Source organism: Drosophila melanogaster, chromosome X, assembly GCF_000001215.4.
Source record: "Drosophila melanogaster chromosome X".
Classification (NCBI taxonomy): Eukaryota; Metazoa; Arthropoda; class Insecta; order Diptera; family Drosophilidae; genus Drosophila; species Drosophila melanogaster.
Genome location: NC_004354.4, coordinates 280,054 through 297,961, shown reverse-complemented (window position 1 = coordinate 297,961; position 17,908 = coordinate 280,054). Strand labels below are relative to the sequence as shown.

At 34.5% G+C, this 17,908-nt stretch overlaps 2 protein-coding genes and 1 non-coding gene across 5 annotated transcripts in view, besides 8 other annotated features; 2 read left to right on the top strand and 1 right to left on the bottom strand.

Annotated features, from left to right (window-relative positions):
• Positions 1–2,058: part of a mobile genetic element that runs on past the window's edge.
• CG3777 (uncharacterized protein) overlaps positions 1–17,908 on the bottom strand; it is a 70,802-nt gene that overhangs the window by 52,543 nt on the left and 351 nt on the right. The gene's annotated exons all lie outside the window — the stretch shown is intronic.
• On the top strand, positions 3,000–14,776 carry CG13375 (uncharacterized protein). Of its 3 annotated transcripts, NM_001297806.1 has the most exons (7): positions 3,000–3,249; positions 7,366–7,709; positions 8,019–8,091; positions 8,690–8,921; positions 10,436–10,633; positions 10,921–11,013; positions 11,071–11,555. In NM_001297806.1, coding segments are annotated over exons 3-7 (834 nt in total). In that variant the 5' UTR covers positions 3,000–3,249; positions 7,366–7,709; positions 8,019–8,089; the 3' UTR covers positions 11,380–11,555. The 3 variants fall into 3 exon arrangements, with proteins under 3 accessions (NP_001284735.1, NP_001162628.1, NP_569837.2); NM_001169157.2 differs by lacking the exon at positions 8,019–8,091 and having other exon boundaries at positions 11,071–14,776; NM_130481.4 differs by lacking the exon at positions 8,019–8,091 and having other exon boundaries at positions 3,000–3,139.
• Positions 4,968–5,336: a mobile genetic element.
• Positions 6,873–7,149: a mobile genetic element.
• Positions 9,461–9,589: a mobile genetic element.
• Positions 9,769–9,802: a mobile genetic element.
• Positions 12,709–12,815: a mobile genetic element.
• Positions 15,757–15,878: a mobile genetic element.
• Positions 17,309–17,381: a mobile genetic element.
• On the top strand, positions 17,693–17,790 carry mir-980 (mir-980 stem loop). The gene has a single exon (NR_047714.1). It is a non-coding gene; the product is annotated as a mir-980 precursor RNA (primary transcript).

Here is a 17,908-nt window from a genome sequence, read left to right as displayed (position 1 = left end):
AGGTACGAAAAGTAGTGACATTGCAATTGAATGACTCGATATGTTTATTTAAACATGGAAAGAAAATTATTGCAAGATATGATGTTGGTGATCTTTATACTAATGGAATTCTTGATTTAGATCAATTTCTCCAAAGGCTTGAATTGCAGGCCGGTATATATGATATCAGCCAAATCAAAATGGCACCGTGGAAAAAAATCTTTGAACACGTTTCAATAGATAAATTTAAAAATATGGGCAATAAAATATTAAAGAATTTAAAAGTAGCGCTACTTAACCCGGTGACCCAAATAAATAATGAAAAAGAAAAAGAAGCTATATTGTCTACATTACATGATGATCCAATACAAGGAGGGCATACAGGCATTACAAAAACCTTGGCCAAGGTCAAAAGACATTATTACTGGAAAAATATGAGTAAATACATAAAAGAGTACGTAAGAAAATGTCAAAAATGCCAAAAAGCAAAAACAACAAAGCACACAAAGACTCCAATGACGATAACTGAAACACCAGAACATGCTTTCGATAGAGTTGTTGTGGACACAATTGGTCCACTACCCAAGTCAGAAAATGGTAACGAGTACGCAGTCACTCTCATATGTGATTTAACCAAGTACTTAGTTGCCATACCAATAGCAAATAAAAGCGCAAAAACAGTCGCAAAAGCTATATTTGAATCTTTTATTCTAAAGTACGGTCCAATGAAGACGTTCATAACGGACATGGGAACAGAGTATAAGAATTCAATAATTACTGACCTGTGTAAATATTTGAAAATAAAAAATATAACATCAACAGCTCATCACCACCAGACAGTTGGAGTAGTAGAAAGAAGTCATAGAACTTTAAACGAGTATATACGATCCTACATATCGACGGACAAAACCGATTGGGACGTATGGCTTCAATATTTCGTATACTGCTTCAACACGACCCAATCTATGGTACATAATTATTGTCCATATGAATTAGTTTTCGGTAGAACAAGTAATTTACCAAAACATTTTAATAAACTACATAGCATAGAACCAATATATAACATAGATGATTACGCTAAGGAGAGTAAATATAGGTTAGAGGTAGCATATGCTCGAGCAAGAAAACTTCTTGAAGCACACAAAGAAAAAAATAAAGAAAATTATGACTTAAAAATAAAAGACATAGAATTAGAAGTAGGAGATAAAGTTTTACTAAGAAATGAGGTAGGTCATAAATTAGACTTTAAATATACGGGGCCCTATAAGATAGAAAGCATAGGAGATAATAACAATATTACGCTACTTACTAATAAAAACAAAAAACAAATAGTTCATAAAGATAGATTAAAGAAATTTCATTCATGATTGAATTTAAACTTATATTTTCCTTAATCATTTATACAAATTTTCCATACACTACGTATATTTTTATCTTTGCATTATAAAATCAACTATTGTTGTTCAAACAAAAACACAAACAAAATAAAAATAAAAATAAAATAATTTGCATTTAATAATCAAAATAACTTCACTAGGTTACGTTATTTTTCAAAAGGAGGGAGATGTAGTATGTGCCTATGCAATATTAAGAACAATTAAATAAAATAGCATATTAACTTATGGCAGCACTTTGTTGCTATGTTTATGTTTATGTTTATGCACGCAGTTAGGCCAGGGCGGATGTAACATGATCACCCACTCGAAGGCCACAAAGTATAAGTGCATTGCCCACTCGAAGGCAAAAAGTATAAGTGCATGGTCAGCATTCACACGCCGACCAAATACATATTACATACGTACATACATATCTCGCTCTCCCGATAAGCCTAGATATATAAGATATACATAAGAACGCCGCTCCGCTGCTGGCGTACCCGGCAGCGCAGCTACGCGGATTAGCCTAAGTCCAAATATATTAAAAACTGAAAAATCAGAGAGACTCTGTAGACGTTGAGCTGACAGAACCATTTCTGCCTACTCTAAAATCAAAAGAAGAAATTGAATAAATATATGTCAGCCCGACGGCTGCCTTCAACTTAAAACGGACTTGTGTTCTTAATTGGAGTTCATCATTATATCGACTTTTATGGCCTTTGACCCGCATAGCTGAACAAAGCTGCCATTAGTCTTTTTGAATCATTAAAAACTCACTGGGGGCTTATTATGATTGAACTGTTTCCAGGTGGCATGTGGTACCCGCACGACATTAGTACACATCAGCATATGACTCCGAAGCAAAATAATTGCACCATAGAAAATTGGCACGATGGTAAATTTAATATAAATTTGGTCGTGCAAAAAATAAATAAATGGCGTAGCCTACAAACGTAACGTTATATTACTCTTAAAAGGGCACAGAAGTATGCTTCCATCGACAATATATTGCTTGTTCACTGTTTATGCCTGTTGTCCGCCAAATTTCCAACAGCAGCCGTAACTTTGTGCGGAGAATTTTTTTCGCTGCGGTTTCATTCAATTGTCGTTGTCATTGTCTGTCTCACAATCAATAATATATTCAATATAATATAAATGATTTTGTCATCATTTTCGCATTTTTAACCTGTGGAACCAAAATTTTATGAAAATTATTAAAACAAACATTTAATGCCATTTTCGCAATATTTGAATGTATCTTTTGCCATGTGTATCCCGTAGCGGTTGCATCTACTTAGCTCAAAAAAAAGCTCATTATGAAAAAGCTCAGCATTCAGCTAAAGCTTCGCCATGCTCCTTTGCCCCCTTTCCAACCCGATTTTTTCGCACGACCTCCGGTCAAAGGAATCCTCTTCTTTGGTGGGATGTTGAATTCCCTTATTTCAGCTTTGTTGTGCGTGTGCCTTTTCTTCGTTTTTTGGCATGCACTTGTGGCGCTTTTACACCCAAAAACTTCTTTACTCCTTTTCACCACCCATCGGTTGTCCGCATTCAGCTTCGGGTCGACCTTCGGTACCTGACTTTCAATTCGGGCATGCATCAAGTGTAACACTCGGTGCCCAGTCAGTTTTTCCCGGGAACGCGACGCAGCGTGTTGTTATATCGCATCTGCCCCAAAACAATTTTCATCTCAACAGCTACAAAAACAGAACACTCTTAGCAAGAAATCAAATACCACCCTAGATAAAAAATAAACGGAAAATTTGTTATTTCTTTCGTACATGGTAAAGAATCTTTTTTTACTTGTGTTTCTGTGATTTGAGTGTTTGAAAAATTTAACATACCAATAGTAATTATATTAAAAGTTTCGAAGTGAAAGCCCCTCCGAGAACAGGTACTATAAGAGTCGGTTAAATTTAAGTGGTAAATTATGCATACAATATTTTAAATCTTGGGCAATTATGCCATTTCCATATACAGATGTGTATGTTGCTATTTAGTAGTGCCTCTTCTACCGTATCACAATGCACACATTAAAACTTTAAATAAATATATTAGCTGACTTACTAAAATAAAACCTTTTCATACCGAAACATCTTCAACAATTTAATTTGGCAAACGATAATTTATTTTTATTTTTGATATCGAAATAGATAAAGTTGCCCGGTTTACCAAAAATTATAGTAGCTACTAGCTAACTAGCATTTGCATGTTTATTATACTTTTGCTAATTTTTTAAAAATCCTTTTTTTATTTTTTGCATCAGTGGTCATTATGGCGTTATTTTTCCTAACTGAACCAAAGGACTTGACTATATATTTTCGATGTATGCATTATTTCATTAACTCAGTTACCGTAATCGATAATCAGATAAAATGTTTATTTTACGCACAGATAAACAGCTCTATTGGCATTGAACGCAATCATTGTCATGGCCAGTGCCGATTATTACTCATATTACTCATCAATGCCAGGGTTCTATCTCATATTATCCCGATCGTTTTATCCCCTTTTCATTGAAAATTGCCAGCTTTACGACCTATAGATATTACGGCTTATATCACTTAAAGTTATATATATTTTGCTGTAGGTGATTGATGTGATTGTTACACCACTATTTCGTTTATGGCAAATAAAGTTATTCATTGACACCCCAATTCTGAATCTAATTGCTTTTGATCTCTAGTACTCAACATAAAACACCAATTAAAACAAGAACAATTGGAAACCCAAGCCTTGCGAAATCCGCTGGGAGTGAGGGAGAGTAAGAAGTCAATTATTTGAAAAAATTAAAGTTGTTCAACTATTGTCGTTGTTTTTTGTAGTTCGTTGTATTTTTGAGCTTTTTTAAAAAACGTTTAAAGACCGGCGTACTGACCGCTTAGGTAACGGGAAAGTGGAGCGACAACTTTTACGTTAGCAAAAGAAAATTGTTTCGCAACTGTGTCCCTAAGCAACCGAAAACATAGCTTCGAATGATGGGAACTTAAATTAAGAGATTTTAATTCCAATGAACAGTGCAATGCATAATATTCTTAATACGGCTTTTTTAATTCGTTATTTTATTGTATTTTTCAAAAACATTAGAATAAGTTTAGGGGCTGTTATATATGTTATAATTATTAATTACGAAGGCTCTTACCTAATCCATTATGATATTGATCAGTGAACAGCAAAAGTTTTTAGTGAGACTTTAAGAACCATTTAACAAAAATTTTATATATGCCCCACTGTGGCAAGCTAAAAACAGCTCTTTTATACTACACACATGGCCCATGGCTGATAAGAAACTCTTGTGTACCAGCATGTCATTTGATTGTTGACTCACAGACTTTTGTTGCCTGCACATAAAGAGAAATGTTTGTGATAATCTATTAAAAGTAATTAATAATTAATAAATCACTGTTCAGAAGGCAAATACACGCGTTGGTCACCTCCTTGTAACCAGTGACATTTTAAGTTTTATTTACATGTTTGTGAACTCGGATGTTGCCAGATTCATGTTACCAATAATACAGTTAATTTTAATTAATTTTACTTAATTCTGTATTGGGGAATTCGAAGAAATGGGAAGCTAAACGAGCGGTACAGTTTTGTATTTCATGTAATATAAGCAACTCCAACATTGAAATATTCCAGAGATACCAGTCTATGACGCTAAGAACAATCACAGGTGCTCCATGGTATATGACTAATCATGACATCCACAAAGACATGGAACTTCCCCTTGTTAAAGACAAAATAAAGTCAAATGTAGAGCGACACATAAGTAAACTACACGACTATGATAATGTCCTAGCACTAGGCCTACTAGATATCACCAGCAACCGAAGTCGACTAAAAAGGTTTCATGTACTGGACCTGCCATATAGATTTACAAATAGATAAAAATATGTAAATATGTATATATATGGACCTCATATGGATATGACCTCACTGGAGCTTAATTCATCCGGTGATTTAATTATTTAACGCTACAAAATTGGTTTATTGTCTACCAAGACAAAAATAAAAGCAAAAAAAAATGTAATATAAGCTATCAACAGATCTTCCCTTTTCCTTAGTCAAGTGACTCGATTATAAAATTTGTACGCACTGTTTCTTATAATTTTTAATTTTTTTCCTAAGTGTTTGTAAGGGTCGTATTGCAATTCGGTGAACCATTTTTGTGTTTATAAATGTGTGGGTTTATTTCAATTGCCTTTTTCATGTCATTCATTAGGCAGACACCAAGTCGCGCCTACATTACTGCTACCTATGCATGTTCCACTGACCCCACTAACGCAGTCACCCAAAAATCGTTCTTATCTCTTCATGGCGCACCCTGGGATGTATAATTACATGAGCCCTCGTTTAAAGCCCTAAAAACAACCTGCCGAATACTCTATAACACTTTTAGAAATACTTAAACAAGCATATGTATGGTGACTTTCTGTGTCGATAGACCCAAGACCTTTTATAATTATTTAAATCAGCAATTACTCAGTGGGAAATAAAACTTTTAAACTTTACTTTCAACTTTCAAGGCATTGTTATCGAAAAATAACTTGATGTTCAGTTCTTCAATTTCGTTATTATTTTGTCTAATGTTGTTCACCCTCATTCATTTTTTGTGACACTTAATTTAGCTCAACTTGTCCTTGTTCTGATTGTTTGTGTTTTATCAGACATTCCCTGCCTTCATTCCATGTGAATGGCCCTCCACCCCAATTCATTAGTATTCTTCACCGAACGTGAGCCCAAAAATCAAAAGGAAAATTTACCAAGGGGAGCCCTGAGAAGTATCTTTGTGTGTTTTTGTTTGTTGTGACCATTGTTTCTTCCGTCTGTTGCTTTGCCAGTTCTTAACGTAATTTCTTGTATTCCATTGCGTTCCGATTTAAACCTTAAGATATGTTACCCTTACTATGTTTTGAGAAAGGCATTTTATTTATATTACTTAAGCACAATATACGCTATAGCTAACTGCATTAGTACAGAGACCTCGGCCAGAACGGCACAGCCCTGGGCCAGTGGTTGAACAAATCTAAAGGGATCTTGAAAGTAACCCCCGAAAGTGTGTATATCCTAGCGATTTAAAGCATATTTCTAAATTTCATTTAGATTTTGATATATTGTACAGAAGTAGCAAGACTACAGAAATGGGATATTTAAAAGTCCAGCAAAATAGTTTCCGCGATGATAAAATACTTTTAGGATCATTTATTGAAATACATTTCCCACTTATTACGCGATACGATATACCACGTTCAGCAGAATAGTTTTATTAATTATTTATTTAGCTTTTATTATTTAATATGTGCTACAATATATATTCGCTAATACGTTACAAGGTTCTCCGTGTCTGTGTTAAAATCTTCACTTTTCACCCATTGCATTAACAGTTTTTTTGACTACACTAGACTTTATAAAATCGCATTGTTTAAGAACAATTGAAAAGCAGCATTTTCTTCTCCTGACTAAAGACTTTGTGTCAGAGTGGCAAGGAAAGTCCGCCCCTTTAATCATTTTTTAAGCCAAGCCCACACTTTTGAAAAATGTTTTGATATTGTTTCATAATTTTTATTAGTTTTGTAAATTTATATTGATTTGCCAAAAACTATTTGTCACTCTTACGCCGACAAACCGCCCGCACCTTTGAAAAATTTTTCAATTTTTTATCATTTTATTTACCAATATTTATTGATATTCCAGACAGTTTATGAAATTTCGCGTTCCTATTTCCACTAGCTGAGTAAGGGTTATCTGACGGTCGGGAAAGTCGACTATAGCATTCTCTCTCTTTTTATAATTGTAAAAGATTAAAAAAATAGACTCTGAAATTAATTAAATATATTATTTCCATCATATTTTTTATGCCACTTAGTTTTTAATATATATTTTTTAACATGGTTTTTAAATCTTTAATAGATTCTTGGGGTCAATTTTTGGCAATACTTTTTTCCAGCAGCAGAAAACTAGAAAAAAAAACTATTGTTCTGCCTCTGATCCACAACCCCTTCATTTGCAGGTGAACACAGGAATACAACGCGAAGATTAGCATTTTTAATATTCTGGTGGAAAGACGAACCGCAAAGGGAAAAACGCTAAAGAATAAGCAAAGTACGATGGACTAACAGTTTGCCAGTGAGCGCTACATTTTCAGCTAAGCTGCAAATATAAAACGGCATACGAAGCATGAGCATTAAATCTTAGGCGAGGGTCGTTGACTTATCAGTAGCCTCAATAATCAGGGAGACCACTCAGGTATTCCAAGGATTACAATATGCGTGGCCGCCACTTACGCCGCCGATTCAGCCTGCAGCCCTCGTTTATGAAGGACGACAATGCCGAGGATAAGCCAAAGCGTGATAAGTAAGTCATTACAGCAGATATTCGTTAAAAAATAATATTCGAATCGTTGATGGTCTCGGTGACTTGAATTTCTATCGAAATATAGAAACATATGCCATTATAAATGATACAGCGAAGTTTTAACTATACCAATACTAACATATTTATAAGAGCGGAAGCAGAGAATATCATAACAAAAATGTAATAACTTTGCAAATTACTTTTTTCATAAAATAAGAAAGGAGAAAACAACTTAAAATGATTTGGCGAAAATTGTCCCGAATATATGTAAAATTCTCATTTTACTTAAACTGGCAATTTTTTTTTCAGTACCAAGGCAGCATTCTTATTTGACTGGGTTCAAAAGACGACATAAAAGGGAAAGAAAAACGCAGTCACCAATGTTCGTACTTTGCATACTTTTCATTTGTTTCGCCTGTCAGGACTAAAATTTCAAGTTCTAACCGCTTCTGATTACATTTTTCCTTATGTTTTCTTGCTTTTTCCCTTTAAAAAAACAAATATTATTGAAATACCTAAGGTACTAAAAAAGCAGAGTAATATAAAATAGTACGTAGTATTGGCGATGGTAATCAGTAGTTGGTTAGCCTTAACCATTGGACAAGTATATAACTCTTGCTCTTTCGATGCTTTCCTTTATCCATTTAGATGTTCTTGATTTGTAATTATTCGGGACTAAGCTGTCATCATGCATTGTACGTACTTGTGGTTATTGTCCAACCAAATTTGGCACTTGGATTGAACCGTGGACTTACAGAGTTCTTGTTACAGAGTATTCCCTGTTCTTGTTCTTCGCTGTCGAACAGCGATAAACTTGCAAACTAGCTGCCTATGGCATATTTCTTCAGCCCTGCGTTGCAAAGTTTTAACTATGAAGTAATGAAGAGCAAAGCCTTGCATAATGCTATGCACTAACTAAATGTTTCATGTTCGTCTTTCTTAACCTACCTCAATGTCAACCGAAAATCTCGCATTCGCAGGGTTGGTAGAAACAACGCGGTAGATGATGCCATTGGACCGGCCAACGCACGCCACAAAATCGTCGTCATGGGCTCTGCAAAAGTGGGAAAAACGTCAATAATCACCCAGTTTCTGTACAATACATTTAGCACCAAGTACAAGCGGACCATTGAGGAAATGCACCAAGGCAACTTTTCCATCGCCGGCGTGAGCCTTACCCTTGATATTTTGGACACTGCCGGCTCATACGAGGTGAGCAAAAACTACGCCACGTATTTAACGTTTCTCTTGATGGCGCAAGTGGCGCAAGGGTTTCTTGAATTTGTTGTTGTTGTTTTTATTATTAACGGTTATAAAATCACTTATAGTCATTAAAAATGAACTTGATTGCATTGAACTTACAGTTACTGGTATGAGGGGTATCCCTAGTACATCCAGAGTCACGCTACATATATATTGCATGTGGTCAGCCGGAAGGGTCAGAAGCTGGTATACATGTTTGACTTATCCTGTGCCAGAAAATTTGGTAGTTCTACTAAAGTCCGCGTAATTCCTTTTAAATACTATAAAAGGGCTGCTACCGGTCCCAGCAGCATTGATTTAGTTTCTGTTTAATACAATAATTTCGTAGAGCGATATTTGATCTTTTGGCCTGGATTCAGATTTCCGAATCCGGTTCTTTAATACATATCGTCTGATTTTACAGAAACGTCTCCCATCTGCGTCATTATTATCCCCGTTCAACAGGCTGCGCTAAAATTACAACCTTGTATTATATTATTATTTAAAGACAAACAAAAGAGAATGTTATAGTCGACATCCCCGACTATCAGATACCCGTTACTCAGCTCGTACTAGCTGTGAATGCGAAATTTCATAATTTTTCTAGGCTGTCGATAGATATTGGGGAATAAAATGAGCGGTTTGGCTGCTTGAGGGCGTAAAAGTGGGCGTGACAAAAATTTGTTGGCAATTCGATAGAAATTTACACGACTAATAAAATTATGAAAAAATATCCAACTATTTTTATAGTGGGCAACACGAATGCATATACATTACGTGGTAGAAAACGCTTTCTTCTGCCTGTAACATACTTTTATTTATACCCATTTACTCTACGAGTAACGGGTATATTTATTGCTGTTTAGGGTATGTAAAGAAATATGGTAAAGTTGGAGTTACAAGATTTGCATTTGGTGTTTAGTACTTAATGGCTATATTTATCTTTAATTAAAAAATCGAAATAACTTAATTAAAATCGTACACATATATGCATATATGAGATTCTTGTGTTTTAAAAAAAGCATAATTCTTTACATTCTTTATCAGTGCTGTGATTTCCATAATCATAAGTTACACACATGGGAAACTGATTGTTTTCGGTTGGGTATTCTGCCACAATTGTAAACATGCTTCAGGGTTAATGCAAAGGGGCACATATCAGAGATGAAGATCAGTTCTACGGAGCCACCAACTACCTCTAATTAGACCAGAGACACACAGGGGAGTACTTTTGTGTAAATATTATTTAAGGAATTGGCAAAGTACGATAGCTGTATGGTAAGTGACAAAACGGATCATTAATATTCAAATGTATTTTTTTAAACAGTAAAAAAATTACTGTTAAAGTAATCCTCACTTGCATCTTTTCCAAAAACTTATTTCCTTACATTAAAAATAAAAGGAAATGATTGTAAAATTTTAAAATATTAAACATTATTGACGCGTCTAAATAAAATCAACATTATTATGTTCCTTTTCTTCAGTTTCCGGCGATGCGAGCTCTTTCCATATCCTCGGCGGATGCTTTTATTCTGGTCTACGACGTAACCGATGCCACCACTTTCGAGGAGGTGCGCACAATTCGCGATCAGATCCACGAGACTAAGGCCACTACCGCTGTTCCAATTGTAGTTGTCGGGAACAAGATCGATCTCTTAGCAGATGGAGAAACTGAGCGAGAGGTGCGTTCTAATTTTAAATTCTTATTTTCATTATACCGAGCCTAAATTAATTTCCTGTTAAATGAAACCGCGTATTGATTGATCTCGACTTGCCATTTGGCACGTCCCTTCATCTTATTAATGTTGTTTTTTTTGGCAAAGAAAACTCGACAATTATGTAAAACTCTTCAAACAAGAATTTAAGCGAAATCAAAGTAGTCGTTTGCAGTTAACAAACAATCACAAAAACACTATAGCAAAAGCAATTAATTGCTTTCCCCATTAAATGTTAATTTGCCTTTTCGTAGGTTGAGTACGCCACCACAGAATCGGTTGTTACTGTGGACTGGGAGAACGGATTTGTAGAGGCTTCAGCTTCCAGTAATGAAAACATTACCCAGGTGAGTCCAATCATTTTTCAACCCAACCTAGCGATTATATAATGCCTTCAACCCTAGGTGTTCAAGGAACTGCTAGCCCAGGCAAAAATAACTTACAATCTGAGTCCGGCCCTCCGTCGTCGTCGACAGTCGTTGCCGCAGCAGATTGGTAACAATGGACCCAGCACCCCGTTACACCACCACCAGCACACCCAGCACCACAATTCCGGAGGTGGTACCTCCGCTTCTACCTCTTCGGCAGCTGCAGCTGCGTCATCTTCCGGGGGATCCGGATCCCATGCTCCTACACCTGCCCAGCTGCAGCACCTCCAAAGAATCCAGGAGCGAAGCTTGGGCGCCAAACGCAACTCGTGCATCATTTCCTAAACAGGCCAAACTGAAAGAGGTCTAATATATAATGGTTTTCAAAACCTTTTCAATAGTCTATAATAACATGGGGCGTTTTTCTAAACTCAAACAACAGAACTAATATTAACAGAAGAGGCAGATTAATTCTATTAACATGAGAGTCTTGTAAGGGAAGACAACATTCTGGGTGAGCTAAAAAACATTTTCTTAAAAACACTACATATGTCGTATAATTCAGATTTTTTTTTATCGCAAAGGATATTAAAACGTTTTAAATTTTTAAAAATAGGTTCTGCAACGTGTTATATTCGCTTGATATCTAAAGGTAGATATTAATATATTTTTGTCCACAAGCTTGACGTTATAATTTTCAATGACGCAAAAGTATTTCGAAATCCATTTAGGCAGATTTACCACTCTAATATTGTATTTTGCAAGTATACAAAAACGCAGGATCATATAACTAAGCGGTATATTTTTAATGTTGTCTCTGGGATTTCCAATTTTATCAATCTAAACAAATGAAATCCTCAATATTGTAGAGCAATCTCTACTCAAATGTACCTCTATCTTGCTATTATTGCTCTAATAACGTAAGTACCTACATCACAAGCCTCTGGTTTCCTAAACTCAGCTTTTAAAATATGTGTGTGACCGAAAATTAAATCGTTAAAAAAATATACAACTTACTCAGATAAACATAGACAACATCCCTAGACAAATTAATTTTTAAAAGTACTTAGCTTGTGTATTTGTCACACTGTAAACAATGTTTTTTTTTTGCATAAATGTGCTTGCTACAAGTTTCTGGTTTCGAATTTTTTTTAACGTAACAATATTTTAACTTACAAAACGCAAATGTTTAATAAACAAAGTGTTTGCATTTTGTTAAACTCTGAGATGCAATTTGAAATCAAACATTTTTTAAAGGAAAGACTTAAAGATTATTTATAACCTGTATATATAACTTTTTCTTACTTTGGCAAGTGGTGTCATTATATCGATTTTGGAAAGAGTGATTTATTTTAAATACTTTTCAAAATTTGTTGGTACTCGTAGACTTAAAGGTCCGTAGGTCTGTTGAAATGTATTTAAGAGGTACAAGTAATCATTTGCTACCCTAGTTTTAATCTGTCTGTTTGTCCGTCCGTTTTAACGCTACGATTTTTGGTCAGTGTCACTAGTCGATGATCGGTAAGATCGGCCATGTAAGTCTGTCCGAGTAAAACCTGTGATCTTAGAAAGTTAAGATTAGTAATGCAGATTTTATATACGTAGACGCAGCTTAAGTTTATTTAGAAGATACGACTTTTCTAACTCCGCCCAAAATTTTCACGCACTCCAACTTCCATCGATATGGCAAAAGAATTTTTACATTTCTCCCTCGCACTGAGTTACGGGTATCCGATAGTCGATAGACTCGACTATAGCATTCTCTTTTGTTTCATATTGTGTAGTGATTAGTGATTAGAGTCTTAAACTACACTGAGTTATTTATTATTATCAAAAAAAATTGTTAAATTTCCCAAAATTATATTAATGGGACACAACCATTGTAGATGATTACTATGAACAAATTCCAAATATGGTCACGCAAGTGGAGAAAATGCAAGGATGGCAAAAAAAGACTGTATTAAATAATTAAATGACAAAAAATGCACTTGCATGTTGTCGGCGGTAAAAAATGGCCATAAATAGGATTGTTTTCGGACTCGTACTTCAACTACTCTTTGTGTAACTAGATTCGGAATGTGTGCATCGTGACTAACCAAATCTGTTGGATCCCGCCAATTTTATTTATTAATAATCCTATTTTTCAACACAGTGTTATACCACACACAAAACTATAAAGAAATGCTTATAAGATTGATAAAAAGAACTACAATAGTAATAATTTTATACTAACTGAATGTCGAACAAACTAAGATTTATACTGCAAGGTTATAAAATATCTACACATGAGGTAATGGCCTGGTCAATGCAATTCACATTTTATACTGTTGCGCGTAATGCCAATACTACATATTATTAGATTAATACAAATTTATGTTCGATTTTCATCCTATCTTAGTATAAATTATTATGTTCTGCGTAATACGGAGAATAGGCCGATTGGACGGGATTTTCCTTAGGCGTCAAATGACCCCTTTATCAATGGTGGGAAATTCAGTGTTGAAAAGCGAATGTGGAAGTTAAGACAGAAACCAAAAGCAAATGCGTAGTTAAAAAAGTAGCTTTAATTGGCAAGAGAAATCCAATACCTATCTTTAGAACACTCATCTTTAGAAATGAGTGTGCATTTGACTTTTATTTCTCACTTAACGGCTAGGTATTGTATTGGTCGAAGTAGAAGATTGAAACAAATGGTTAAGATTGAAAACGAAATGGAAACACCAAGAATATGACAAGGACAAAAGCAATTGCAAATTATAAATACGTGTATAAATTCGTAAAAATATATATGATAATCTAATGGTATGATATATAATAGCCGTGAATTAGAATTACTTTTGAGATGTGAAATACAACTAAGATTAACCGTAATTTGGTTTTTCAACAATAAAATATATACACACATATATATACCCGCATTGGAATCACAGAAAATCAAAAACATAAACAGAGCGATATATTTATACAATACATATTTGTAAATGCTTATATACCGAATCGTTCTGTAAGAATAAGAATTACGGAAATTTTGAGAACGTACCAATATGGAGGTGTAACTCAAACTTCGAAAATGTATTTCATTATTTATATACAGCAAATTAAAAAATATCAATTTAACTTACATAAATCTGTGTATATATAAATCGGTGTATCGCAGTGGTTGTTTAATATATAATACAAGCCAGCTCTTTGGCTGTCCAAAGTTGCTAAAATTTATAAATTTGTTTATTTACAGTTGCGTTTCTGGTTGTCTATATGTTTAGTACCGATAGTTTCATTGTTTAAGTAGAATCTAATTAGTCAAATAAAGAGTATCTAAGTGAGTTGACATTTCATAATGATACCAAGGAATACGGGTACAAGTGTGAGCATTGCGTATACTAATTCGGGTTAATACTGATTCCTTAAGTAATAAATTTAAACAAAATGTGGAATCATAATCGGGACCCTTTTAATGATCCTATATTAATTCCTATTCCCCACTGTTCCATTTAAACATAAAGCAAATGCATAGTTCCCTAAACATTTTTTAAACTGTTTTATAAATTGTTTTGGTTCCTGGTCCACAACCTCTCCATTTGAATATCTCACAAATAAATATATATTATTATCAATATTTACATACGGAAATACATATATCCATATAGTATATAAATACATATATATACATGGTGTATAATTAATTATAAATGTAATTGATAAATACAAAAAAAAAACCAAAACTGGAAATAAATGCAAGGGCGATAAATTTTTGTTCTTAAAATGTTCTATGTATAGTGTTTTTCACCTAACGAAAGTTTGACACATCATGAGCTTAAAGCTCCTATTGGAACTGCTACCAACCGAATTTTTGGCCTTGTAATGTTTACAGGCCAAAACCCTGTACAATTTAATAATTGACTAGTGGGTTGACAAGGGGGGGGGGGGGGGCTGATGACGCGAATAATCAATAGTGTCTACAATAGAATTTTCATTCAAAGCCAAACAATTAATCGTACTATATGCAAGTTTATAGTTTTCATTGAAACCTAATAAAAGTGGATTTTTGTGTTATCCCTGAATATAGCGATGATATGTTAAAGGTAAGCACTATTATTTAAAATGTATTAAAAACGTAATACAAAATTGCAAACACAAATTAATATTAATAATTATTTATTGAAGTAAACAGCACTAAAAAATTATTAGAGAAGTATTTTTCATGCATTCAAAACATTCAGCTAATTACATTCAAATAATAAAAAAGATTAATTCGTAATTGAATTCCACGAAATTTGTGTTCATGTGATTCACGAGCCATATGTGATGACAAAACTTCAAGAAATGTGGACTTAATCATCCAAAACTTGCAACGCTGACAGTGTTATTATGCCCATTTATTTTTTACCCGTAGAGTGTATATATTCCAACTATATAAAGTATATATATTATTGATCAAGATCAATAGCCAAGTCGATCTAGCCATGTTCGTATGAACGAGATCTTCGGAACTACAAAAGCTAGAAGGTTGAGATTCAGCATGCAGATTTTAGAGACAAAGACGCAGCGCAAGTTTGTTGCCACGCCCGCATTTTTGAAAAATTGTTTGATATTATGCCATAATTTTATTACTCGTGTAAATTTCTATCGATTTACCAAAAAACTTCTTGCCATGCCCACTCCAAACTCCTAAAGACGCCAAACCGATCACGCCCACACTTTTGAACAATTCTTAAATTTTTTCTTATTTCATTCCCCAATATTTATTGATACCACAGAATAATTTTAAATTTCGCGTTCGCATTCACACTAGTTGATGAACGGGTATCTGATAAGCGGGGAACTCGACTATAGCATTCTCTCTTGTTTTTTATATCAAAACAGACGCAGGCGCACTCGGGTCCACGTGGGGTATTCGCCATATGAACAGCAAACAGTAGACATCATAATAGGATGTTGTCTGTGTGAGCCGTGTACTACCGTACTATCAGTATTTTAAATGTAGGTTTTTCCCATTTAACTCAAGCTTTTCCTCCTTGCGGTGGTTCTGTAGGTGGTGGATCAATGGGTTGTGTGTTAGTGGGTTTTGTGGATGACAGCTTGAAGGTTTAATTGACGGCAAACGTCGCCGACATTTGACTGGCAGTGACACACGGCAATCCCACCAGCACCAACAAAACACAGGCTCACCCAAGCATTCTGCCCACCGGCCGGCGTTCTCACAAAACATTCGGATAATCCTATTTGCCCACAGCCTATTGCAAAAACAACTAAACCTTGGAAACTACGTTAGGGACCTTAATCTAGTTTTCCACTGTCACACAGTATATGGAACTCGTGACCTTCGTTTCACTCGGTGGCGGCTATTAGCATCAGAGGACCTTCAACATAACATATTGATGTGAAAGCAATGAATTGCAACATAAATTATTTCGTGAATATTTATTTGTTTCTTTTAAATAATAGTTGTAAAGTAAAAACAATTAATTTGTCTTATGCTACTCAAAAATTTCCAGTGGTCAATTTCATAATGATATAGAAGAATATTATTGCCAATTGTGAAATAAACGGAAATAGTACACGCCTCGACCCCTTTGACCCAATTCAGTTTTAAGTTGCCAAGCTGGATTAAATACTGAATTCAAGATCACTGCCAGTTTCGATTATGCAGAACCGATAAGGCCAGTTCGTGTAGAATTCCGGAAGAATTGCCGATAAGGAATAAGTAGGGCCAAGTTTCAGATAAATCCAAAGCCACTATGGGGAATTTGATTCGTTTTTTGGCATAAATGTGTTTTTAAAAATGTTTCAATTGTTGAACACTTTTTTCTTAACGGATTAAGATCAAGGCTTAAGTTATGTAACGCAAATGTAAATTAATCAATGTTAAAAACCACGTGCCATCGATGACCTTCTTTTTTAGTGCTTACGAAAATTAATTGAGTTTCAAAAAATTTTTGATATGTGTGTTAGTCAATGTTTTAGAGTGATTAATTACCTACTTAGAACACATACGGTTAACGCGACTTTTGCGAATGCTACTTATTGTGACTTTTCGCGAAGATTACATTTTTAGGTAGCAATCAGCAATGCGGCCCTGATAGAAGTGTACGAAATGCGACTCTGAAAGATTTTTTTATCAATAAAAATGTTAAGAGACTTAAGTTTGTACCGATTGTGGACAATCTAAAACATGGTGTAACTCCAATACATTGGTGGATTAGATAGAATATATTGATTTAAAAAAAAAATTTTATGGGAGTGGGCGGGGCACCCACTTTGCCAAAATAATTCTAAATTCATCGTATCTTAAATAGTTTACGAGATATTAATTTATGCCAATAAAACATGTTAAATTCCCCATAGTGCAAGCGCACTACCAGCCTCATTTCACAGCGATAAGCAACTTGTGGTTTCTTTTTATATAATATGAATTCTTTGGTTTTTACATACGGGCAATCTGTGTTAAAAAAAAACAATTCCTTTTATCACTATATACATCCTAATAATGAATTTTATTGTGTGAGTGCCGACGACGGACATAAAAACCCAACATTTTTGGTGGCAAGCAGTTAGTCGTCTTCGGTCGTTCTAGTTTACCAATCCTTCAGGATTTCATATCCCTAAACTATTTTTTTGTTTTTTATTTTTTGTTAAATTTCCCGCGTGTGAAATACGAAGTTGATTGTATGTCAGTTTTTCATTTGGCCTGGCTAGCTTACTCCTTTTTAAATATTGCTAGCTGCCTTGTGAAGGGCTTACGTGTAATTGCAGTTCGACTCCCGAATAATAAATTTTTCGACTGTTTAAAATTTACCATTATTTTGGGGTATCCTAAAAGTTTTGTTACATTAATAACTACATCTGATTAATTCGTGGATCAAATGTTGTATAT